Below are 27,708 nucleotides of genomic sequence, written 5' to 3' on the forward strand. Positions count from 1 at the left end.
CATGTCCAAATATTCAGTTTCATATTCATGTTTATGTCCAAAAATTCAGTTTCATATTCATGTTATGTCCAAAGGAATTGAGTTTTTGCCACTAACTTAAATCTTCTGATCCCAATATCTGTGCAATCTGATGGTGCAAACCTTTGATATTTCAAACTTGGATTATTTTATCTATAAGTATTAATAGTTTGAAATATCTAAAGTCTACGACATTGGGTTACAAAGATATAGAGATTAGAAAATCAGAGTTTGTGGCAAAAACTCAATTCCTTTGTCGATATTAATTATTTGATGTTTGTTTGCATTCGTGTTTATGGCCATTTGCATATGAAGAAAGATTTCTAATGCACTGTACATTTTCATGTTCGTGCTCTGTCTAATGTTTATGTCTATGTACAAACATATTTCCCAAAATATGTCTAAATTTTATGTCTATGTACATGCATATCTCCAAAAATATGTCTAACGTTTATGTCTATGTACATACATAAATCCAAAAATATGTTTAATGTTCATGTCTATGTATACATACGTATATCCAATAATATGTCTAATGTTTATGTCTATGTACATACATATATCCAAAAATATGTCAAATGTTTATGTCTATGTACATACATATGTCCAAAATTATGTCTAATGTTTATGTCTATGTACATACGTATATCCAAAAATATGTTTAAGGTTCATGAATTACAGAAACTAATGTTTATCTAATTGTGCGTGAAGTTGTGTGCATGAGAGTATGAATGAAGAATATGAACATGTAAAAATAAATCGGTTGATTAGGCCCACAACAACAACACTAGGCCACGATGTGTTGTTAAACCATAGAACATTCAGAAATAGAGCAGTCGCGTACCGCAAAGTTTACATTCCTCCCACAGAAAATTAAAAATACTGGATTGGACCATCTGTCTCCTCCTACCATTTGCAGTACACTGTACAATTTTATGATTACAAATCTTTGTCGATATTTTTCAAGATTTTGTGATTTTTCCCAAGTTGAATATTTGAGGACGGCGCACAATGGGGTATCAGGGCCCACTATAGTTTCAGTAGAAGTAAACATTTCCATTTAGAGATAGCGCCGATTGAAGGATTCATAACTCTAATTGGATAATGAGATAGATAGAAAGATAGATGTTACCGCCATACTATTTCTATTGGTTCAGAGTAGACATCAAACACATTACTGAACCCTGATTGGATCAGGCGCTAATGGAATCGGCATACAGGTGTGAGGGGGTCCGGAATATTGAGTTTACACCATACAGCTCTTATTATAATCAAGGAAAGCTCGGTAGTTTGAGTATATTTTTTGAGAGAAGTCTTTGAGTCATAGTAATGTTGTGTTGAAATTTTGAAATCCAACGGAAAACTAGTAACTTCCGTGAAAACTCTGGCGGGCTGTCAGCGCCACCACATCTTTTAATAGAAGTTGTTAGAATATATTTATCCCAACTTCTTTTAACGATGGTTGTTAGAATCTATTTATATATCTGGATTATACTAAATTTAAATTAATTATGACCCCCTAAAATACCCCACCGTGCGGCGCCTGTCTATTTATCTACGTTCTTTGGCACAATACTAATTGACTAAATAGTTTTTATTCTAGTTTCTAAACTGTTTTGAGAGAGTTTACAGAGCGTGAGCGGTATTTATTTACCAGCACGCGATCTCAGGTTTAGAATATATACTACAGCAGGGGCGCTTAATTTAGTCTTTTAAAACTGTTTTTAGGGTTTAAAATAGGTTTCTCAAAAATAAAATAAAATAAAAGGTTTGGTCTTTTATTCAAAGCAAAATGTTTGCTCTGACAGACGAAATAGATCAGAACAATTATTTGCTATTTTTTTGCTTTTTGTCTTGTATTCTTTGAATAAGTAAAATAAAGCTAAGGACAGACGAAATAGATCAGAACAATTGTTTGCTATTTTTTTGCTTTTTGTCTTGTATTCTTTGAATAGGTAAAATAAAGCTAAGGAACGAAGTTTTCATCACAAACACAATTTTTCTAATTCCTATATTTTTGTAAACCTTTCATATTTTAAACTTAAAATTATAGTTCGTGATAAAAACTCATTTTGTAGTCCTTTTATAAGCCAAACAATATAAATATATATATATATCAGGGTTTCCACTAAAATGTAAAAATATGATTAAGATAAATTTCTTTTCAGTTTCTTTAAGGCTTTTATGATTCTTGTTTGGTAGATAATATAAAACTAAATATTCCCTGATCGTATTTGATTCATCTATATCTCCTATATCTATGTAGTCAGGGTCCAGTAGGCTATCTGAAAAAAATACCAGGGTTTTTTAAACTTTTGTGCATAAAAATGTATTTTTCAAAAGTTTCTCAGAAATCAAATTTTAAACATCTTTCAATAAAAATTTCAAACTTATATTAAAAAAAATTTCAAATTTCTTTTCTTTATAAAATTCATATCATACAGAGTTTTACTAGTTTTTAACTTTTTATGCAGACAATTAAATCAAAATTAATTTTTAACCTTTTGAGTAATGGAGTTTTCTGCAGTTCCAATATTCAGATTCCTGTTTTCAAAAAATATTATTCATTTGTTTTTTTAGTATTATTTTATTAATTTGATGGCATGAATTTATTGTGGAATTGATTTAAATGTAAAATTTAAACAATGTTTTTATTTTTCCTTTTCTTGTTGATGTAGAGCAGACTCAGTGTGTGAGGAGGATACAAAATGTCCGCGCGTTTTCTCATTTTCGTGGATTTGTGAACTTCTAGTTTTCGTCTCAGCAGGAGGGTTCTTAGAACTAGGACCAGCTGTCACAGCTGTCACAGATACAGTTTCACTTCTTCCACTCGTATTCCGCAAAACTGCAGTGTTAGGAGAACCATGGTTTGCCCTCTGACCCTGTAGGACCTCACGGACCTCCTAGAAATAGATAACTCTTTGTTGTACAAATCATAAACTTTCATGCATTTTTTACAACCTCAGACTGAGCAATAAAAAGTTTAATGTCTATGAAACTTTGCACCTTCTTGAATATATCTGATGCAAAGATGAAGATTTTATTATACCTTTACAGAATCTGATTTAGGAATTGTCTTTTGGTTCCTTGTTGTCTTGTTCCCTGTTCCCTCTGCTGTCTTGGGTTCCTCTGTCGTGTTCCTCGTTCCTTCTGATACCTTAGAATTGTTCCTAGTTTCTTCTAAAACCCTGGGTTCTTCGGACTTGGTTCTTGGTCCTTGTTCCTATTCGCAGAATATAATCTATCTCACTTGACTTCCATCATTTAAAACACTTTTTAGATAGATATTTTCAAACTTGGCATTCTTAGTTTTAGTTTAGAAAAAGCTAATTGAGTCAAATATTGAATATCTGCACTCTCTTAAAATTTTAGTAATATCTCAATTTAAGTCTGGAAAATCTTAAATTAGAAAAGTATTAGATTAAAAGCAAGCAAACATGTAATTTTTCAAACCAATTTAGTATTCTATCCAGGCAAAAAAAAATGTTAAACCATTTTTAAGGTTTTTTAGTTTTACAGAAGGAAGTTGGGCTGAGATCTGATTCTTGAATACACACTAGATACTAGATAATGGACAAGATGGGACTAAACATGAGAATGTGACAAATTTTTCAACTTGAATATTTTCAGAATATTTTAACAATTTTTAAGATATTTTTTAGATAGATTCTACATTCCTTTTTATTCACTTGGTGGGTAGTTGTAAATCTGATGTCTGAAATACAAGGAAGTTGAGATAAAGGTAGGTAGGTAGGTAGGTAGGTAGGTAGGTAGGTAGGTAGATAGGTAGGTAGGTAGGTAGGTAGGTAGGTAGGTACCACTCCTTCTAAAACTAAAATGTTTCACCCATTCATTCCATAGAGTTACCGATTCCACCATTTCCGAACCTTATGCTCAGTGTACAAAGCTTATCTGTGCAAGAAAAGTAATCTTAAATCTACTTTCACGCTTCTAATTGCTAGAAATACACTATAAAACTATCAATTGCTCCCTTAGAGCTCATTAATTAATTAATTAATTAATTATAATTACTAATCTCATCTCAATTTAGGAATTAGACCGGTAAATTTGCAAACGGGGCACCGCATGGGGATGTTTTGGGCACAATGATATAATGGATAGATATGAGTATATATTCTGCAACTCCTTCTTTCTTTATGGATCCAATGTTCCCCAGAAATTTAGAATTTGAGATGCATCAATATCTCTTAAGAAATCGAGATCAATTTTTTGTTCCACGATGTAAAAGTTTATTTGTAAACAGATTTCCTTTGTATTCTTTCACAACCTATTGGAATGAACTTGACCCAGCTGTGTCTTGTATTGCTATCAAAAATGAATTTAAATGTAAACTTAAACTACATTTTCTGGATAGATTATCGAACTTTGAATGCAACCGGCTATTTTCCTATACTTGTTCAACTCTAGTTTCATAGTTTAGGCTGGGGACTTCAAGGTCTTAAATATGATCTGTTCATATTTTTTAATACTTTTTAAAGACATATATCGAATATCATATATATGTATCCTAGACTGAAGAAATATTTAGCTTACTTTTGATCTTTTATCCTGATCAAAATAACATGTATTAAAAATGTTTCTTTATCAAGAACCGTCTAAAAAATTATTGAGCCCTTAACTTTTTTATTTCTGACATGTTTCTTGATCAAGACACATTTTATGCATTATCGAGCCCAAACTTTTATGTATGTTTAAACTTGTGGCTTAACAAATGATTGGATTTGATTTGATTAGTTGGCGAGGGGGGGGGGGGTATCTGTCCGAGTACCTTTATGGGAAATTTTATGGTTTGCAAAAATATTGAGGATGCAAAAAATGCTGAAGAGCAAAGATTCTGTTTTCGCAAAGATGCACACTGCACAGTGCACACATGCGCAAGAACATTAGAATAATAGTCTTTAAGAGAGTTTTGAAAAGAAATGATAAATGGAAATAAAAAAATATCAAGAAACTCAAATGTTTCAAGAACGTTATAGAAAAAGAGATTAAATACTATTGTTATGAGATGAATGCAGACTATGTATGATTTGAAAGGGAGAAGGTTACAAGTTTTGCAGAGACTTGTGCAAAAAAATTACCCTAAACTGAAAGATTTGCATGCAATATTCATAATGGTAGCCTTTAAATCTTTTTAAACGATACGATTTTGTCGTTTATTTCTCTGTTAATTGTCCCTGCTGCATACATCTTAATGTCACTATTATGGAGAAACCGCAATTGAATTTTAGTTTTCAGTTAGAAAAACGAAGAAACTTCCATCTTTTTGTCCAGAAGCTAAGGGTTAAATGCTATCCTTGTGAAATTGTTCCCCGAAGGATCACTTGAAATTACAGCAACATTCCCTTTAATATTTATAATTTTATATCTTCTTACCATTGTTATTGATTCCTCCTGTTTTCTGCAAGAGTAGAAGTTGTCTCTCACGAACACTATGGTTTCCTGTTTCACTTTTATAAAGACGACTTGTCAATTCACTTTTAGCTTCACTCTTGTCTAATTCAACATAGGAATTTTTAGATAAATCTTTTTTCACCTTGTTCCCGTTCTTAGAGTCATTCAACAAAACAGATTCAGTATTCTGAAAAAAAAGAATGTTTAGAAAAATGGATATTTTTTCATTGTTTTTTGTTTGTTAAACATAATAACTTTCGAATGTCACTATATTAACAACTCAGTGAATGACAGAGCCAGGTATTTTTTGTTTTTGTTTATGAAAAAAAAGTAAAACAGTTACTATTAGGTAAAACTATGAGTTATGAATTTTCTCATTCTCTGTATAATGAATTCTAACCTTCAAAACTTGTGAACTCGGTCGAACTTCAGGAAAACTTTTATTTGTGGATTTTGTTTCCAGGTTTAGAGGATTAGAAGTTTTATCGGAGCTATTTCCAGACTTCGAGGTTACAGTCCTGTAATTGAATGGAAAAACTTATTAAGTTGTGTAATGATCCTTGTAATATCGTATGTTCTCTGAGTAAGATTTGCTCCCCCGGGGTTTCTGGAGAATACGCCCTAAACAAATATTTTCTAAACAAAAGGAAATCTTAAGATTATTTTATTAATTCAGCTTTTAATCAATTATCAGAGTTATGTTGCATTTAAAAAAATTGTAAGTAGTTCAAATCATTAATTACCAAGCTGCACGCTATGCTTACAATATTTACAGATTGTAAATTAATCTTTACGTACATGACTTTGCGATATAATAATCCCTCTTGTTTTTATTTTAAACCAACTTCTTAAAACTTTTCTGAAGTCAAAACTTTTGTTTTGTGAATCTCGGGTTTAAGATTGCTCTCTACCTTATTGAGCCAGATTAATTTAATTCCTCTTCAATATCCCTTGGTGGTCAAACCATCCATATTCTTATAAACATAAAATTGCCCACATTGAATATCGAGATCAAGCTTTCAAGATTAACGTATCCTCCGTACAAAAGTTGCGACCTATAAGGATTTCTAAAATTGTCCTTACAAAAAGCTCTTCAGAAGAAAAGAGTTAAGTTTGAAAAGAAGATTTAAATCTAAAATTAAAATTACTAATTAGTTTCATGTGTGACTAGTGAGTTTAATGTGTGAGAACGATGATTGTAAAAACTGATTAAAAACGTTCACGTAGGGTGGAACAGACGTGTCCTTTGGTTAAACCCGACTGAACTTGAATTAATGGGAAATAAGATAATTTCGACGCAAAACACGTCGTTACAATTTCCTTCGTTCTATTGACGCATTCTCAGTGTACGCAAGCCGAGAGGATACAGTGTTAAGGTTAACTTTACAGGAAAGATTAATAATAGGAAGGTTAATGAGACAGGATAAAAGAATAGGATGAGGGGTTAAAACTTTAAAAGTTTGTGTAGGAAAACAGTACACGTTTAAAGATACAAGGTTACCCACAAAGACTGATCGAGACTGTAAAGACGACCTGTCATTACTTAAATATGACGCGTCCAAGTTTATATTCAGTATACTGCTGTGAATACAGTCTTTTAATGGCCTTTTTAATACTTGGGGAAACAAAGAAACAAAGTTAAGGTTGCAGGGAATCTAAAATATAAGGGAACAGACAGGGTTAGTTTCGTACAATTGTCTCTGAATTCTCAGACGCTTTGTGGATAACCCTGAAGTAAAGTGTATTTTTTACATTTAAAGGATGCGAGAGGTGGCTCATTATCCGGTTTAATGATTTTTAATTAAAAGTTGAAATAAAATTCACCTTATTTTGTCCTAAAGAATCGAATTTTGATGCTAAGGTTGCCACAGTCTGTGGTCTCACAGCCATAGAAAGCCTGCAAGTGAGATTAAATAAATTTTTCTAAAGATAGATTTTAAAGATTTTTTGTTCATTTATTAGTTCATACCTATTGGCAGGAACCCCCCTTGAACTTCTGTTGGTTCTGTAGCTTCGGACGAACGGTTCAGGATTCAGTTTCGTGGATTTCTCAACATCAAAGTTGCCAGATTTTCCAGTCTCTACGGAAACCTGGTTTCTAGACTCTACGCGGGAATGGTTTGTGGTATCTTCACACCGGTCATTGCCCTGCAAAACATTGCGCATTTATTACATTTATTTCACAGTATTTGCTCTTTTATTGTCACCGTTAGGTGGATTGCTTTTACAGATTACAGGCTGTAGACCCTTATTTGATCGTGTTCAGATCAAAGGGTGAAAGATGTTTAATGGGTTTTATAAAGTTTAATTTCAACAGGTTTAATTTAAAACTTTACTTTGTTCCGCCATGTTTTCCCAAGTCTGAACTCATGGTAAAGATTTTGCAACAAAGGATGATGCACTTGTGGCCTAAGTTTAAAGGGATTGTTCGCAAAAAATTAAAAAGAGATACCTTATCAAGTTTATAGTCTTACCAAATATTCATTATGTTATTAAAAAAATAAAATATGATGCTTTTTAAGAATATAAAAATTGGAAAAAAAGGAAAAATCTAGTTCTTAATATGGTTGAAACCTCCGCGCATTCTCTCTGAAGTTTTGTTTAAGATGCACGATCTTATGACAGATAAACTTTACAAATCTCAAACATTGTTTAAAAACTATTTACAAATAGCCAGGAGCAAAACATCAAGATTAGGACAGAAAAAGTCATTGTAACGCACGCGAACCATCTAGTGGACAGTTGGTTAAAGAAACCAAGGAAACCATATGGTTTAATAAACTAGAAAATGTAAATATTGTTGTCCGAAGGATTTCTAATGATTTATAATTGCAGTTTAGATTTAAACATTAGCGTAAATACTTTCACTTCATTTCCTTATTTCACGGATTATAGACGAATTATTGAAACAGAGGGGGGGGGGGTAATTGAGAGGGTGGGGAAATGTTGCATACCTTTTTGTTTGTCATAACATGTTCTGCGTCTATATTGACTTTTCTTAATTTCTCTTTTGGCTTTTCATTCCGGGATTCATCTTTATCAAAATGATCTTCATTTTCATCTTCCATTTTCTCCTCTTCTTTATCTCCTTGATCTTCTTCTTCCTCAACTTCTATTTCTTCTTCTTCTTCTTCTTCTTCACTTGATTCTGTTAGAACATCAGGAACTGGTTTGACCAAAGGAGAAATCTAAACAGAATATTAATTTATCAGAAATAAAAAAATTTAAAATTATTTTAGATCTAGGGATGCGTATGTGATAAAAGATTAGAAAATGGTTAGTTGACAAATATATCGACAAGAAAAGATTTTTTTTAAATGTTTGAGAGACAGGCGCGCGTCGGTGCAAACGGAAAACATATAAAATGTAGAACTTAAGTAATATGTAAGATCCACTTAAAAAGGGTGGAGTGTACGAATCACACCGGGTTTGTCTGATCAGAGCCCGTGATTTAAAAACTTAAACCCGACTTTAAGACCCAATCTTCGACCCAACTCTGACGACGGCTTGTGTAACGTGATGGACAGCTGCAAGATCTTCGGCTCGAGTTAAGGCCGGAGTTAGGCCTAATGAAAATAAAACCGACCTTGGTTGGTTTTAGTGGAGAATAAGGCTCAATGTTGAGTCTTGTTCTTATAAAAACCCGGAATCCGCCAATTTCTACCATGAAAATTCGCTTAAAAGAATATTAAAGCGGTTTTTTAAACTCAACTCATTGGACAATAAGATGCAGCTTGAATTCGAAAGCTCAAGCCGTAAATAAGGCCCAACGGCAGCTTAGACCCGAGCCGTATTTTCCCGAATTTTTTAAATCGCAGGCTCTGGAATGTATAAGATATCCGTGATTGTTCTCATTGAAAATGTATTTTTTATGAACTCTCTATAAACGGATTTCTGTCTGGAAAAGCAATGTAGGAATTTGTCAAAACTAATAACGTTAAGCTAGAAAACCGAAGATATCTTCCACATTATTGATCAGATTTCATAGATACCGTTAATTGAATAGGACATGCCCTTCTTTTGATGAATGGTCACTTAAGATTACAACAACAAAGGATTTATAAAAGAGATCATTAAAAAAAGTTACTCGGTCAATGTGAAATGAACAGGTGTTTGATAATTCTAGAACATTAATGTTTTTTTTGTGATAAAAAGTTTTCTAGATAAATATGTAACTATGCAGAAATAGATTCAGTTACTAAGCGCTTTTTAGACAAATACCGAGCAGTTTTTCAACCTCCTTTATGCTTCGTTAAAAATAATATATTACTTGGTATATTAAATCCATTGTTAAAACAAGAGTTTGCAAGTTTAGATCTACTTTAAACTACAATAGGGTGTATTTTAGTTAAACCACCCTTTAAACAGTTCAATCCATGTTTTTAGTTAAACCACCCTTTAAACAGTTCAATCCATGTTTTTAGTTAAACCACCCTTTAAATAGTTCAATCCATGTTTTTAGTTAAACCACCATTTAAATAGTTCAATCCATGTTTTTAGTTAAACCACCCTTTAAATAGTTCAATCCATGTTTTTAGACAGCCCTCTATTGTGTACTTTAAGAAATGGATGGAACCCATTTAAGAAAATAATTTTTTACTTTCCTGATTTAATAACCCCCCCCCCTCCTCCTCCCCTGCCAGGTGTTGTAGGCTGAAACCTACAGGTTTAAAGCCTAGTAGTATAGTTCTTCAATTACCCGCCGGCGATTATAATTTCCTTCTAGCACGGTGGAAACTCTCTCAGGGGGACTGTCAAATCGCCGACGGGAAGGGAAAGGGATGTAAAATAAAAATAAAATCGAAATTGATTTTTTAATGATAGATTACCATATATTAATATTATTCACACTTCTACACTAAAATTTGGTCATTCTATTGCTGCTATGAGTTGATATCTTTAATAGCTACACAGCTATAATTTGATGCATTGATCTCGTTTTCAGAAAAGGTTTTTAAAGGGTATCCTTGTGAATAGTGCATAATTTGTTGAAAATCCCTACACTTGAATCAAATCAAAAGTTAAAATAAAACAAGATTGTAATTACCGCTATCAAATAAGAAAAAAACAGCGCTTAACAAATGAACGGAAAGTATAATTTGTAATTAAATATATCATAAATAAATACAACGCAAATAATCTTGAGTAAAATAGAAAAAAGGGATCTGCAAGGATCAATATATGATTTAACAAATGAATTAAAAGTAAAATTAATGAGTAGGTAAATGAATGCATGAGGGGCTAGGGAAAGGACGAATACAAGGATGATTTAATAGGTGAATGAAAAGATTAATGAAAGAATGAATGGTAGGATGAAGATGAATGTATAAATGAATGAATGAATGATGAATATACCTGTTTTACTGGTGGATTAACCGCAAATCTTCGTTTAGCATGAGGGCTTCCTTTCCCCTGGTTTCTAGGTGAGGAAAGAAGAACGAGGGAGGGAGGGAGGGCGAGGGGTGAGGTGGGCAGGGCAGACCCTGAACCGAGGGCTGAAGCCGCTACTCTTCCTAGAAGAGGGCTAGGAGCCAGAGGAGGACATTTTGTTGGTACATAGCTCGGACCCTAAAGGATTAAAAACTTAGATTTAAAACAAAGAATATATTTTTATACTTTCAAGATATAATACAATGTATACAAAAATAATTTTAAGTATTAATCTCTGTTTGTTTGCTTGATTGTATATCCTTTTCAGAGTTGTAAAAAGAGTTTAAAAAAACTCTGGAAACTGCTTGATTAAAATCATTTTGCAAATTGCAAAAAGCAAGCAGTCTACTCTCGTCTGTAAAACCCCGCAGTTCTGCAGAATTAATATTTTGAATAAAGAATTTCTGTTGCAACATTGCAACAGCACAATGAGTTCAAAGACAAAAAATGGGATTGGTTGAGGGTTTCGTTTGGTTAAAGGTTTAGTTTGGTTTGGTTAAAAGTTTGGTTTGTTTTGAATTAAGATTTGGGTTGTTTCGGATAAAGGTTTAGGTTTGGTTTGTTTTGGTTACAGGTTTGGTATGGTTTGGTTAAAGGTTTGGTATGGTTTGGTTAAAGGTTTGGTTTGTTTTGGTTATAGGTTTGGTATGGTTTGGTTAAAGGTTTGGTATGGTCTCGTCTAGCAAAGTTCGTTGCAAGGCAAATATATATGGAATATATATGGAAGACGAAATTCAAAACTATTTACCAACTGTCATGTTTCGTGAGACACCCTGTATGTTTGTTTTTAGTTAAATTTGGTTTGGTTTACTTTGGTTTGGTTTGCTTTGGTTAGATTTGGTTTGTTTAGGTTAAGTTTGCTTTGGTTTGGTTTGATTTACTTTATATTAGTTTGGTTTAAGTTTGGAATGGTTTGGTTTGGTAAGGTACGTTAGTAATTTAGATTGGCATGAGTTAGTACAATTGGTTGAAGACTATGAGTACTCTAGATTTGATAAAAACCTGAAGCAAAAAGAAAACATATTTCGAACACTGTTATAATTTACATTTAACAAGAAGAAAGGGTTTTTCTAGATCGTTTAATCATGAAAATATTCTTTTTGTTTCAAGTGCTAAGATAGAAGAAAAATGTAAAAGCCTAGGGGCGCAAATTTTATGATTTTAGTTTGAAAATGTGAAGATGGTAATGTAGAAGATACAAAAAAGGAAGGGGAAAATGAAGAATAAGAGTAATGAATAAGAAAATTCGAAAAAATTTAATAAGAAAATAATTTGGAAACCAAATCAACATAGTTTAGAATTTTCTAAGAATACACATCAATGTTGAATCCAAGTTTCTTTTCCATACAAACTTATTCTGAAAGTAATATGGACGGCTAATTTTTAAAAAAAAATCTGCACAATAAATCTGTTAGCACTTTAAATTTGTTTGTAAGAAAAAGTACAGGTAAACAATAATATCTGAAAATATACTAGATAACAATTTGCCTGAAAAGTCTAAATTGATAAAAGTTAAACTTTTTCAAGAACGCAAACGTTGATCTTTTTAAAAATGTTGACGTACCTGGAAAGAAAGAAAACATAGAAAAGATAGAATAAGAAATATGACGATGGTAAAAGTTAAATTAACGTTAACCGTTTTTGTTTTTCTCCCATTATTGTACTTCTTAGCATTCTTACTTTAAAACAGTGAGAAAAGNTCGTGGAAAAGGGTGAAAAACGAACGAAATGGATCGTTCAGAGAAAGAAAAAAACTATCGCCTTTTTTTGAAAATTAACGAAAAAATCGAAAGATTTAAAATCGTTCGAACGAATTTGGAAAAAACGTTCTAATTTTTACTGAAAGAACGAATTTTTTAAAAAAATTACTGAAAACGAGATTTGTTGGTACCAAATTTTTTTTAACGAACGTTTTTGCTAAATGATCGAACAAAATTTTGAAAAAAAACGATAGTTGTTACGGTACGAACGATTTTAATGAACGATCGTTAAGTGAGAAAACGAGCGAAAATATAGAAAATTAACGATAATTTTGAGAAAGAACGAAATAATTTTTTTAACGATTGAAAAAAAAGAACAAAATTGGTCGTTTATGAACGATAAACAAATGAAACAAAAATGCGAGCGTGCCCATCGGGAGGAGGTTTTTGAAAGGTTATATCTTTAGTCATACTTCATACTCTAGTAAAAAGGAGAGTATTTGCAGTTTAGAATAGAAAAATAGAAGAGATAAGGCAGTAAATGATATCTTTACTCCTCCGGGAGCTTTTGTACATCATAACCTCTTGTCCATGTATAAAATTATTGTATACTGGCATGGAGTTATAAGGTTTTAATCTTTTGCCAAAAATCTGCAAATGGGAGGTCCCTTATAAATATAATTGCGTTTACAGATCAGTTAATTTTCTTCACCCTATTTGAAACCCACTGTGCATGCAATGACCAGTGTCTAATCTTAAATCTGTATAGTGTCTGCTATATCACTTCCCTTGATGATTATGATTATATAAAACCAGGCGAATATTCAAGTCATCTTGCATAAGTGTGTATACATTGCACTTCAGGTCTGGCACAAAGATATAATCGGAATTTAAATATTCTTATGGGGATCAGGTTGGGATGAACGGACATCTTAAAATTTTATGATGTGTAAAATGTTTTACATTGAAATACTTAAGAAGGGATTTTGCCAAGGCATTGTACTGAATCAGCTTAAAAAGAGATTCATTCAAAGTATGGATGCACTGCACTATTAAAAAAATTAATGTCAGTAATTTTTGTGTTGTTTTCGTCGGAGAGGTCAAATAAAATGGGTTGATCGTCAGGGCACTTTTCATATTAGCAATTTTAGCTAGTGAATTTAGCTGTTGCTCTTGAATTTGTTGGTAGATTTTTCCATTCGAATAAGCGCATTTAAAAAAATTGTCGACATTTTTTCCCGGGATTTTTTTTTCAGCTTTGATGTTCCATACCCCTTTCCTGCGAGGTTCCATATAAAATTAACCAGCCGTTTGGACTTTTATTGCATGAGAAACAGACAGACAAACACCCCAACAGACAGACAAACAGACAAACAAAGAAAAATGGAAAGAACTTAATTTAAATAAAGATTGTCTTCTTTATTAACAGTAAAAATGGTTATTTTGAGATCTTGTAAAACTATAAAATAGTAGACTCAACAAAGTGTTTTAAAAAGGGCATTGAAGAGCATAGTGTAAACTATTATTAAATATTATTATTGAAAAAAAGAAACGAAAGCAAAAAACCTGAAAAACATTAAAATCTAGAAAAGACTTTCTACCAGCGTAACGCTTTTAAAACCAATTTAGCTAAAAGAGAAAGCCTGGGATGTTATGAATAAATATTTAGAATGAACAAAACGTGAAAATAAAAGAGTTTAAAAACGTATGCCCACCTACCGGTTGAAATGATATTCAAACTAAAAATCCAATTTTATTTTAAATGATTTATGCATTCAATTTTCTTAATTTGAATAATTCAAAATATTTTTAATAGCACCCCTTTTGTTGTCATATTTGCTGTGTATATTTGGAGCATTGACTAGGTCTAAATATGTATGTATGCAATTAAATGCAAAAATGGTATTTGCAACGGTAGAAGGCTTGAGCATTACTTTTGAAGGGTAATCTAACCACACCCATTATAATTGTAGGCAGCAGGGACCATCTCAAAAAAATCTAAGGAACTTTTTTTCATATTTACAAAAAAAAATTTTGTGTGCTTCTAAATCCACCCATTTTCTCGCCCACGAAAAAAAAGAAACAAAATTTTTATAACGACCCTTTGAATATAATCATCAAATTGAATATTCATCCCACAATTACAGAAAGAATAGATTGAAGGATGAAAGGATGGCTATGGATAGATAGATAGACAGATGGATAGATAGATAGATGGATAGATAGGTTGATAGATAGATGGATAGATAGATGGATATTCAGATGGATAGATAGATTGATATATACGTATATAGATGTATAGATATATAAAGAACTGATAGAAAGCTAAATCGATGAATTAATAGATGAGTAGATGAATATATTGAATAGATAGATGAATATATAGGTAAATACTTAGATGAATAGATAGATGAATAGATAGATGAATATATAGATGAATATATAGATAAATATGTAGGTGAATCGATAGATGAATAGATAGATGAATAGATAGATGAACAGATAGATGAACAGATAGATGAATAGATAGATGAATAGATAGATGAATAGATAGATGAACAGATAGATGAATAGATAAATTAATAGATAGATGAATAGATAGATGAATATATAGATGAACAGCTAGATGAATAGATAAATAAATAGATAGATGAATAGATGGATAAATCCATGGATGAATATCTAGATGTATAGATGGATGCTAAAGATAGATGAATAGATAGATCAATAGATAGATGAATAGGTAGATCAATAGATAGATAAACAGATAGATGAATAAATAGATGAATAGACAGAAGATACCGCTGAGTATAGGCTAGCTCGTCTTGTAAAGTAATCTTAATATTTGGATGACAGAAACATTGATGTTTTGACTTTTAGAGATGTACAATAAGCAGTCATCAAATATATATTTATTAAATATATACCTATCTAAAATATATCTCTTTTAGAGATGTACAATAAGCAGTCATCAAATATATATTTATTAAATATATACCTATCTAAAATATATCTCACTGAACCCGAATTTCAAACACAAATCCATGTCATTTTTAGTTGAAATTTTACAGTTAAGCCATCAACTTTTTTATATTATTATATCTTATATCTGTAAATTTACTGCAGACAAACCTATCAATCATTCAATACTCTTTTTTATTATAAATATTACCTTATTTTTTCGCGCAGTTTTAGGTGTTGTAAATTTAACAGTTTTCCCGGGCTTTTTAACGCTTATCGTCAAACTTGCTCTGAAATAAAAGTATGTAATGCTTAATAACATGAGATATCAAACCAAATTGTATTTAATGCTTAATATGAGATATCAGACCAAATTGTTTTTAATGCTTTATATGAGATATCAGACCAAATTGTTTTTAAAGCTTAATAACATGAGATATCAGACCAAATTGTTTTTAAAGCTTAATATGAGATATCAGACCAAATTGTTTTTAATGCTTAATAACATGAGATATCAGACCAAATTGTTTTTAAAGCTTAATAACATGAGATATCAGACCAAATTGTTTTTAATGCTTAATATGAGATATCAGACCAAATTGTTTTTAAAGCTTAATAACATGAGATATCAGACCAAATTGTTTTTAAAGCTTAATAACATAAGATATCAGACCAAATCGTGTTTAAAGCTTAATAACATGAGATATCAGACCAAATTGTTTTTAAAGCTTAATAACATGAGATATCAGACCAAATTGTATTTAAAGCTTAATAACATGAGATATCAGACCAAATCGTGTTTAAAGCTTAATAACATGAGATATCAGACCAAATTGTATTTAAAGCTTAATAACATGAGATTTCAGACCAAATCGTGTTTAAAGCTTAATAACATGAGATATCAGACCAAATTGTATTTAAAGCTTAATAACATGAGATATCAGACCAAATCGTGTTTAAAGCTTAATAACATGAGATATCAGACCAAATCGATATTATCATTTTTCTGGAAAACAATGAATGAAATTGATGAAAATTAGCTCGACGACTTTATAATTTTTTTTACAACCGACTTCTTGTCATTCTACGTATTTTTTTATTAGATCTTTTTTCTTATAATTTATGTGTATTAGATTTTGACAAACATTAAAATTGTGTATGTTTACGAAAGAGTGAATATCTAAACTGTATTTGAAATGTTTTAGATTAAACTTCAATGTCAATATTACAGAAAGATAAGGACAGTATCAACCCGGCCGTGTATTTTTAATTAGAAAAAATAATTAAAATAAGTTTATATCAGTTCTATAATTCTTTTTCTCTTTCGTTCTGTCCTTTCTTTTTTGAAATCGTTTGATCAGAAATTAAATTTTGTCCAACCGAAGGACCCAAGAAATATTAAGGCGGCTTGGGTAAAAAATATAATGTCTTTATTTGTGCAAATAAAACATTATTTCCGACGCAGCTTTTCCTCCCAAAATAAGGTGCAACAAAATTGGCATAGTTTAAAAGTTTGGTAACAGCCGCTTATCTATTTATTCCTTTTTTGAGCTTCTTTTACGCAGATTCCTGGCTCGTTATTTTTCTGCGGCCTAATTTTTTTCCAATATTTTTTCCTTTTCATTCCGAATTCCTACTCTGCCTACCTCCCTTAATCTCTAATGCAGGCCTGTATACTCCTCCACCCACTATACATCTTAACTGCATCCGCTTTCTTTAACATTTTTCTCCTAAACCACATTAGTACAGAAGNTTATTAGATAAAATCGACAGCTCAGAACAATGTTATTAGATAAAATCGACAGCTCAGAACAATGTTATTAGATAAAATCGACAGCTCAGAACAATGTTATTAGATAAAATCGACAGCTCAGAACAATGTTATTAGATAAAATCGACAGCTCAGAACAATGTTATTAGATAAAATCGACAGCTCAGAACAATGTTATTAGATAAAATCGACAGCTCAGAACAATGTTATTAGATAAAATCGACAGCTCAGAACAATGTTATTAGATAAAATCGACAGCTCAGAACAATGTTATTAGATAAAATCGACAGCTCAGAACAATGTTATTAGATAAAATCGACAGCTCAGAACAATGTTATTAGATAAAATCGACAGCTCAGAACAATGTTATTAGATAAAATCGACAGCTCAGAACAATGTTATTAGATAAAATCGACAGCTCAGAACAATGTTATTAGATAAAATCGACAGCTCAGAACAATGTTATTAGATAAAATCGACAGCTCAGAACAATGTTATTAGATAAAATCGACAGCTCAGAACAATGTTATTAGATAAAATCGACAGCTCAGAACAATGTTATTAGATAAAATCGACAGCTCAGAACAATGTTATTAGATAAAATCGACAGCTCAGAACAATGTTATTAGATAAAATCGACAGCTCAGAACAATGTTATTAGATAAAATCGACAGCTCAGAACAATGTTATTAGATAAAATCGACAGCTCAGAACAATGTTATTAGATAAAATCGACAGCTCAGAACAATGTTATTAGATAAAATCGACAGCTCAGAACAATGTTATTAGATAAAATCGACAGCTCAGAACAATGTTATTAGATAAAATCGACAGCTCAGAACAATGTTATTAGATAAAATTGACAGCTCAGAACAATGTTATTAGATAAAATCGACAGCTCAGAACAATTTTATTAGATAAAATCGACAGCTCAGAACAAATGTTAGAATTACGAGTCTGTCCATTCGTGCCTAGGGTTTAGATTTCAATAATAAGCATGAAATTAACTTTTAAACCATAAATATCGATATAAACAAAATCTAATATTTCAAGAAAAATATATTTTGTGGGTATTGGTTTCTCTCCCTCCCTCCCTTCCTGAAATATTACCTAAGTTTCCCGAATTGTGCTTACCTAAGATTTGAGTTGCGTTGTAGAGCGGTATTTGTAGAAACCAGAATACTACTCAACTCTTTCAATTCCTTTACAGTGATCTCACCGCCAGCAAGCCCCTCAAGGGTCACCTAGACAGGTCAGGGTCAATGTCATCATTGAATAAAAGGGATTGTTCAGAAATTGAGAGCTGGAAATTATCCATCAAGATTTTAATAAATAGCAATATCTTTGAACGAATCATATTTTTACCACCCAGTTTTAACTAATTGTCCGACCTGTGAAACTGTTTTTGTCGTCTTCTCTTCAGGTTTCTTCTTTTTGGTGGATTTATTGACCGCCGAGTAGAGCGGTATCGGTGGGGAGACACAGTCCCGGGTACGCACTAAAAACACGAAATATTACGCATGCATGTCTGGACACTGGACAGGGACAAGAAGTTTGTTTAGTACACATTAAATGTGCGTAAACAACACATTCTTGGCTTCCAAACATTCCTCAACATTTTCTTTAAAAAGAACTTTTCGATTAGTTTCTTAAAAAACCACAAAACATTAAACTTTCTTTAAACCCATCTCTAAACCTATCTTTTATCCCAATCTTTAAACCTTCCTCCCTACCTTCCAGTTAAACCTTCTGCTGTTAACCTTTCTACAAAATCCATCCTTTCAGGGATTATAAACGAAACTTCAACTGACCCTCCATTTTTAGAGTGGCATGTCTAATTCAAAACGGTACCCTTAAACGCTTTGTCTGATCTAGTATGAATTGGATATCCATGTTTTTGTTACTGCGAAACTAGTCATTTTCATTTTTGGGGTTCTCTACAAAAGTGACTTGCGCATTTCTTGGTTCAGAAACAATTGATAATTTTCGTCAGAATTAAACACCCTTTTAGTATCAGATAAATGTTTCAATGGTATGCCCCCCAGGGACTGTAAAGAAAATGAAAGGGGGATATAGGCTGAAACCTAAACATTTTAGGAGTTGATCGAGACCTAAGTTTTTCAGGCTCCTCTGGGATATCGTTGTTTTCAGATTGGTTGCGTATTTGCTGAATATGATCTGTTTAAACCTACGATTTTTATACAAAATTTTATAAATATAATTTTCGCATAAATTTGACACAGTTTTATATCAATTTCTCGAGACAGGAACATCAGATAGATCATAAAACTCTCATGAGTCTCGATCAACTCCTAAAGTGCTTAGGTTTCAGCCTAAACCCCCCTTTCATTTTACCTTAACAGTCCCTTTTAATCAATCTTTATGCGTATTTTACAAGAATAATAAATCCTAATTTTAAAACTATACTTCTACCTATCTTTCATACACCCACAAATAGTACATATCTTGTAAACTAATATAGTATATGAATAAAAATCAATAACGCAATGCACTGAGTTTCTCAAATATTCCACGAGTCGGTTTTTCTTACAATATATTTATATACAAAAGATACAAACTTTAAATCGAACGATACTAATACAAACTAAATATTATGAATCTAATCAGTTCTATCAAACAGGAGACATTTTACATTTTCATTTTCATCGTCTCACTTATACAAATTAAATATTGTTAATCAAATCAGTTTCATCAAATAGGGGAATTCTTCAAGGGAACCTTAATTCAAGGGAGCTGAATCACAACTGCCTGTCCCCCTTCGATTTTGCTCCATCCTAGGATCGCATTTAACCCTAGCTACCCCGGGGTTGTTCCGCCCCCTCCCCAACGCTTGGGTCTTCAAGATAACGGAAAATTCGGCGTCGCTTGGGTTATTTATAGAATCCAAATGCAAACTCAAATAAATCCGTTAGGATTCAAAATAGGACTCTAAAGTCCAACCGTAGGGTTAAAGATGGGGGGGGAAAGGGGGCATGATTCCCCTTGGTAGCTATGATCTCAGCGATCCAAAAAATCCTTGAATTGCTGATCGTAAAAGATCAACAAAACTCGCCCACTGTTACACTAAATCTGTGAACTTGTAAAAATCAATTGCTGAATCAAAAAAAATGACATAAAGTAATTTTTCTTGAAGTGTCAAATTATTTACCTGAGGTTAGTTCTACACAATCCACTAGATTCTCTTTACTCCTAGTCAAGGAACCTACAATACAGAGAACACATCTAGAAAGATCAGAAGACACTAAAAACAAATGAAAATAAAGATCCAAGATCTTTGCACCTTTTTTTCTTGTAACAATATTGCTTTAAAATGTTGTTTTACAGCCAAATTTTTTTTTGTTCATAGCAAAACTTCTTATTTATTGTAGAGTTAGTATTTAACAAAAATATGAGATATATAATTAGAGAACATATACTATAGTCAGGCTTTTCACTCTGCCCAATTATAGCCATGCACATTTCATGGATTGGAAGATTGAGTGGGCTCATAGCAAAACTAAAAATTCCTGTTTTCTGATTTTTTATGGATTTACCGAAAAAATCTTTTAAATCGACGTTTTTTCTGGGCAAAACTCTTCAATGTTGATCAGCCATAAACCTTCCTGTGATCATGTATAGTAGATACCACTGGTCGGTACAGCCGGTTTAGAAACAAGAAAACTAGATACCACTAGTCGGTACAGACGGTTTAGAAACAAGAAAACTAGATANCGAACCAAAAAAACAAGCCACATGGAAAGAAGACGGATTAAGTAAGGAAATGAAGAAACTTAAAGTAAAAGTGTGAAAACTATCGAGAATAAAAATTTTGTAAAAAATCAACATGATCAGATTAAAGTTAGAATGTTACCTGTGATATTTAGATCTCTTTTCCAAACTGCTGAATCAAGACCGTCAGCGTAGGTATTGTGCAGAAACGATCTAAATAGATATTAAAAACAAAACCTAAACGAGTTTAAAAGATCGAATTTAATGTAGTAAATTGATTGAAAATATATAAATCGGTTTCTTTTGAAATTATAACTAATTAATTATAATTTATATATTTATTTAGAAACTAATTATAATTTATATATTGATGTATATAAATATAGGACAGTATAGGACAGGATAGGAAAGGATAGGACAGGATAGGATAAACTTACTTGCGTTTGTTAGTTCCAGCTTTATCTTCTGAACCAAACTGATGCAAAATTCATCCATTCAAAAATATGGAAAGATAGATGGATAGATAGATAGATAGATGAATAGAAAGATAAATACAGAGAAGAATAGTTAGATGGTTAGAGAGATATTGTAAAAATAAGAAGATAGATAGATAGATGTTCAAAGCTCATAAAAAGTTTTTTAATCTAAAAATAAAAGAAATATTCATCCCTGATCTTAATTCGCGGGATCTTTGGAAGCGCTAATAATCTTAATTACGGCAAAATATGGTTTTTTCTAAAAACTAAAAATTTTACATTTTTAAAGCAATTTCCGGATTTAAACTCAGGAATAAAAAGTTTTATTTGAAATATTTTAATCCCTGTTAATCTGTAGGTGACAGATCCCCGTTAGTTAAAAATCCTCAAAATTTGCTAATTTGATTGCATGATGAGTAGGTTTGGGGAGGGGGGGGGGGCAGAGATGGGGACGGGTATGACAAACAATTTACAATATCTTGAAATGATGATTAAATCACAAAATCATAAAATATGATGAATTTCTCCGTGTGTCGGCTAGGGCCCGAGCTCAAGTTTTGACTGTTTTCAAATTTTCAAACATTTATAAAATTTCTCCAGTAAAATTACAGACAACAAACTAACATTAAATTATGATTATAACGTACAAGCGATTTCAAACTGAGAGGAAAATAGGGAGGGGGGGGGGTCATAAAATGTAGGTATGTTTTTTATCCTAAATTTTTTACGTCATCCTGACTTAATTTATGCTTTTCTTGAAGAAAATTTGCAATTTTGTTTTGTTTTAAACGTTCTGAGAAGACAAGGCCAAAATATTTGGTATACAGTATCTATATATATATATATTTATCTATATTAGCGTATATATATACAATTTTAACCTTTTCTTTAAAAAATATTAATATAATGTATTATTTTGCGGCCCAATAACCCTTTTCCACGTCAACTTAAAGTGCAATTTAACTTCTCTTTTTGATATTGAAAACAAAACCGTTTTGAATTTTTAAAATCCAACCAAATAAAGGAATTAAGCCTTTACCACAAACTCAAATTTTCTAATCCCTGTATCTTTCCAACCTGATCGTACAAACCTTAGATTATTTTATCTAACAGAATTCATAGTTTGAAATATCAATCAGGTCTACGACGTTGGGTTGAAAGTATATAGGGATTAGAAAATAATAGGAGATTGTGGCAAAGACTCAATTCCTTTATTTTGTTCATACTACAGATAAAGATAACAACTAAAGGAGCTACCTTGTCACAATGTCGTACCAGTAATTTGTCAAGACATTTTCTTTGGATTGTGTTCCTGTTTCCCTTTTGGAGCAAGGATAGGTTAAGGAATGGAGAGGGGGGGACTCTCCACTAAAACCCTCTAGTTACTTGGTCAATGTACTGCAGATCGCTGCACAACGCACCGAAAACTTAGTTTATGGGGGGGGGGGGAGAAAAAGTTAAAGAATATAGGGGGGGGGGGGAGGGGAGGGAATATAAACATATAGGATTATGACAGAATGTATGAAGTGCCTTGATTTCGGCATAATCTCGAGATTTGGCGGCTTCTGAACCACCATCACCTAAACAGTATTAGAGAGTTTAAATTTATAAACATTATATAATTCATTTTGGGTTTTTTTTTCTTGCAAACTTTAATAATAGCCAACAAATAATACGGATTTTAAAATCAGAGCTTGAGGTAAGTAATCAGTTACGTTCAAGTTCGCTACTACTGTCTTTTTTACTTTATTTTCTGTATACATCAATACTAGATTACATTTAGTGCACTTAAAGGGTTACCCACAAAGGATGAGACGACCAAATACTTAAAAAAATATGACGATTTGAAGCTTGGTTTTTTATTTCTGCATTGAATTAAGTATTTTATTGGTTAACTAAATGATCAAGCACAGAAATAAAAATACAATTGTATTCCAGAACACGTACAACTCAAATTCCGTACAATCGTCTCTGAAGACACCTTCTTTGTGGGTAACCCTGTACAATCAAGACGTTTAAAGTTTTGTTGTCGTCTTCTAGGGTTTATCCTCTTTGGATAACCCCGTATTCATATGCGTGTAACAAATATGTATCCAATTTGTAGATTTAAATGGAGTCCAATTATGGATATAATTGAACAGGAATAATATCAGAATATTTGAACCCCTTCACATTATATATATATTTAATTTCATTCATTTCCACTTTTGGAGATTTAATTCTGTACTAAAATCTCATCCATATAGGTAAATAGATAGATAGATAGATAGATAAACAGATATATATATATATAGATAGGTTGATAGATAAACAGATATATATATATATAGATAGGTTGATAGATAAACAGATATATATATATATAGATAGGTTGATAGATAGACAGATATATATATAGAGATAGGTTGATGGATAGACAGATATATATAGATAGGTTGATAGATAGACATATATAAAAATAGGTTGATAGATATACATATATATATAGATAGGTTGATAGATAAACAGATATATATATATATAGATAGGTTGATAGATAAACAGATATATATATATATAGATAGGTTGATAGATAGACAGATATATTTATAGATATATTAATAGATTGACAGATAAAATAAATATTGAACATGAGAAGTCGAAATGTTAAAGTGCGAAATGGGCTCTAAAGAGAAGTATCACTGAAATAAAATACTGGACATCGAAATCATCGTGTCTATTTATATCCAGTTTCTACCATATTGCGAAGAAAAAACAGGTTGTAAATTATCTCAGTGCAGTTGCAAAAAAACGGATATTTAAAGAGCGAAAAAAGAGAAAAATGGTAAAAATAAAGTTATCATAAAAATATGCAGTTCCGAGACCCCCCCCCCCCCACAAAATATCCAAGTTGCAGTAGAATACTTGAATATAATGCAGTAAATTGTTGTAATCTAACTATAAAGAATTTATAATCAGAAAGAAAGTTATGATGCATATAAGCAGAATAATGCAGTATGAACGCTGGAAAAATCACATCAGATATTTGTTCTCTTTTATACATCTCTCTTAAACTAAATGAACTACTTGTAGTATCACAAACAAGGAGTGGAAAATAAACTCTTTATGGGATATAAGGTTTGATTCAAAGCCGTTTATACATTTTTTTATGAGAAATTGTCTGATTTATGATGTAAGACCATTTCAGGGGAAGAAAGTTCCAACCCATGATTTGGCCTAGACCTGATACTGAATGTCAAGTTTGGGCCAAATGTGCAATGTTATCTTTTTTAGCTGTTTATATTTTTCATTTTAAGTCAATATGTAAAAAACACAAGCACGGTTTGGAACTTTCTTCCCCTGCATTTAAAGCAACCCATCTTCTACAATCTTGATTTGTAAAGTTCATGCCAATGAAGCTGGTCCAATGCCTTGTATAGTTTTGATTTGTAAATAATCATACTCGATTTGCAATTCAATACTTTTAATTGAAAAAAGTTATTCACAAGAGGTTTTCAACGTCTAAGGTTGAGCCGTCGAGGAGCAAATGAATTGTCTACGCACTGAATTGTTAAGGTTCAAAAGTTTTACCCTCAGTTTGGTTAAAACTACTGGGGGGGGGGGGGGATTAGCCCATCCCATTCATGATATAGTTTCCTGAGTCTGAACTAATGAATCTGTATGTTCGAGCTGCAATGTTTTATTATTAAACAAGGAAGCCGGGGTTTGCCTGCATAACATAATGAATATGTGGGAACAGATTTAACAATCGTTTTTTACAATTGCTCAAGCATCATTAGTAGATAAAAGGGATCGTTATTGAAGTTGAACTAAATTGGAGGTATTCGGAAATTAAATAAAGGGTTACTTTCCTTATTATGTTTTAGTACAACATAATTAATAAAAGATATAATTTTTTTTGCAGTTTTGCGTTATTTGGGTATCATTTTATTACTTTGCGAAAAGATTAACTTTGGTTCATATATCTAATATAATAGGAGATCTGAAATAGAGATATAAAGTAGAGATCTAAACTAGAGATCTGTACTAGAGATTTGAACTAGAGATCTAAACTAGAGATCCGAACTAGAGGTCTGAACTAGAGATCTGAATAAGAGATCTGAACTACCATTCTGAATTAGAGATCTGAACTAGTGATCTGAACTAGAGATCTAAACTAGAGATCTGAACTACCATTCTAAACTAGAGATCTGAACTAGAGATCTGAACTAGAGATCTAAACTAGAGATCTGAACTAGGGATTTGAACTAGAGATCTGCACTAAAGATCTGAACCAGACATCTAAACTAGAGATCTGAACTAGAGATCTGAACTAGGGATTTGAACTAGAGATCTGAACTAAAGATCTTAACTAGAGATCTAAACTAGAGATATGAACTACAGATCGGAACTAGAGATATGAACTAGGAATATGAACTACAGATCTGAACTGGAGATATGAACTAGAGATCTGAACTAAAGATCTATACTGGAGATCTAAATCGGTGATCTGAACTAGAGATCTGAACTCTGCATGGAGCAGTGTCTGATTCTAAAGATTAAACTAACAAAGCAAGTTTACAGCTGGGTTTAAGCGTACACCTAATTAAACATGATTGACTCAGGATCGTGAAAACTCTTCCAGACTTTTATCTGCATTACTCAGTAAAAACCTAAAGGGAACTGGGTAAAGGGAAACAAGAAAAAAGAGAAAACTATAACAATTTGTAAACTACAAAACCTTAAGCGTACTGCAAAACTGCGAAACTTGTAAGTGCACTGTGAACATATAAGTGCACTGCACATCTGCATGTGTACTGCAAATCTGTATGTGTGCTGCAAAACTGTAATACCTTAAGAGTAATTACATTGTAATTGTACTTCAGACATATAAGTACTGCAAACCTTTAAGTGCAAAACTATAAGTGTATTACAAACATGTAAGTCTACTGCAAGCCTGTAAGTGTACTCCAAACCTGTAAGTGTACTGCAAACCTGTAAGTGTACTGTAAACCTGTAAGTGTACTGCAAACCTGTAAGTCTACTTCAAACCTGTAAGTGTACTGCAAACCTATAAGTGTACTTCAAACCTGTAAGTGTACTGCAAACCTATAAGTGTACTGCACTACCCTACCTGTTGGTGAACAGATACTGTCAATTCCTGAATCATCTGTAGAATTTCCATCTGTCAAGTTCAGAAACATTGCTCTGTTCTCATAGATACATCCATCCCCTGTACAGTGTACAGTGTTATGTTTATGTACAATGGAAATAGATACTTAAATGCATAAAAGTTCAGCTATAGGAATGTTTTGATATGGCTTGAAATTTATTTAAATTTATTTATCTGTTCTTATAATGTATTTTCAGGAACCATTAACAAAGATTGTAAAATGTCTGGGCAGGGCAGGGACTAGGAAAGCCCTTTTTATCATACATTGTTTATAAACGAACCATTTTCCTAAGCTTAGATCTACTCTTATTATTATTTTAAAGAAATTATTACCTGAATCCTTTCTCAGGGCTCCGTCCTCGCCACCACTAGAATACTCTTCCCCATACACCTAGATAGATAGATAGATACTCCCCTATTATCATGTATTTGTCCCTCAAAACATCAAGAGAAATTAATCAAAATCAAGGTTAACTTGTTTTTGAAGAAAAAGACCAGATAAGATCAGATAATAAAGAATTTGTGGGTTTTGATAGCAACCTTAATTCTTTCAGGTATAATACAAAATACACAAATATTTAACATTAGAAATATCATATATCTAAAAATATTTAGGTCACTGTTACTCAAACAGTTCAGGTGAAAATACAAAATCATTTCATAATTAATTAAAATAAGGTGAATTTCCTTTTTATCGAAAGGCATTCATTTCAAACAAAGATTAAAATAAGCTGATAGATAGATAGATATTTAACCCCCATGGCCTGAAGGCTACCCATCTTTTATCAAATATGCCCTTTAAAGTTTAGTTAAATCAATTACGATTAACCTTTCATGAACCCTTTAGAGATTATCTAACCACTACACCCGCATTATATACCCTCATCAAATATTATAATAATATAATCAAATTATCTTTATGTAATCAAATTCAAGCTTATTAGAAATGTCTAATCAATAATCTTAAGGTAACGAACGCTAAGTAATTAAGCTTTAGTTAATCTTGGTTAATCAATCCAACCCAATATTTTACCAATATTCATCCCTTCTCCTTTTTCA

The 27,708-nt window shown here is 31.9% G+C and overlaps 1 protein-coding gene across 1 annotated transcript in view; it reads right to left on the reverse strand.

Moving 5' to 3' along the window:
* Positions 1-26,661, reverse strand: part of LOC111701619 (uncharacterized) — a 43,329-nt gene extending 16,668 nt beyond the window's left edge. The window contains exons 1-17 of the mRNA XM_023472984.1: positions 26,611-26,661; positions 23,028-23,077; positions 21,164-21,234; positions 20,462-20,554; positions 18,684-18,790; positions 18,427-18,536; positions 15,733-15,811; positions 10,786-10,998; positions 8,385-8,618; positions 7,400-7,578; positions 5,831-5,948; positions 5,413-5,617; positions 3,696-3,733; positions 3,068-3,241; positions 2,679-2,921; positions 2,520-2,562; positions 2,243-2,303 (exon numbers count right to left, since the gene is read on the reverse strand). Of these exons, the coding sequence (XP_023328752.1) occupies positions 2,243-2,303; positions 2,520-2,562; positions 2,679-2,921; positions 3,068-3,241; positions 3,696-3,733; positions 5,413-5,617; positions 5,831-5,948; positions 7,400-7,578; positions 8,385-8,618; positions 10,786-10,998; positions 15,733-15,811; positions 18,427-18,536; positions 18,684-18,790; positions 20,462-20,554; positions 21,164-21,234; positions 23,028-23,077; positions 26,611-26,661 (2,069 nt within the window). The remainder of the gene's footprint in view (positions 1-2,242; positions 2,304-2,519; positions 2,563-2,678; positions 2,922-3,067; positions 3,242-3,695; positions 3,734-5,412; positions 5,618-5,830; positions 5,949-7,399; positions 7,579-8,384; positions 8,619-10,785; positions 10,999-15,732; positions 15,812-18,426; positions 18,537-18,683; positions 18,791-20,461; positions 20,555-21,163; positions 21,235-23,027; positions 23,078-26,610) is intronic.
* Between the last annotated feature and the right edge of the window lie 1,047 nt (positions 26,662-27,708).

The sequence above is a fragment of the Eurytemora carolleeae genome, unplaced genomic scaffold (assembly GCF_000591075.1).
Source record: "Eurytemora carolleeae unplaced genomic scaffold, Eaff_2.0 scaffold233, whole genome shotgun sequence".
Classification (NCBI taxonomy): Eukaryota; Metazoa; Arthropoda; class Copepoda; order Calanoida; family Temoridae; genus Eurytemora; species Eurytemora carolleeae.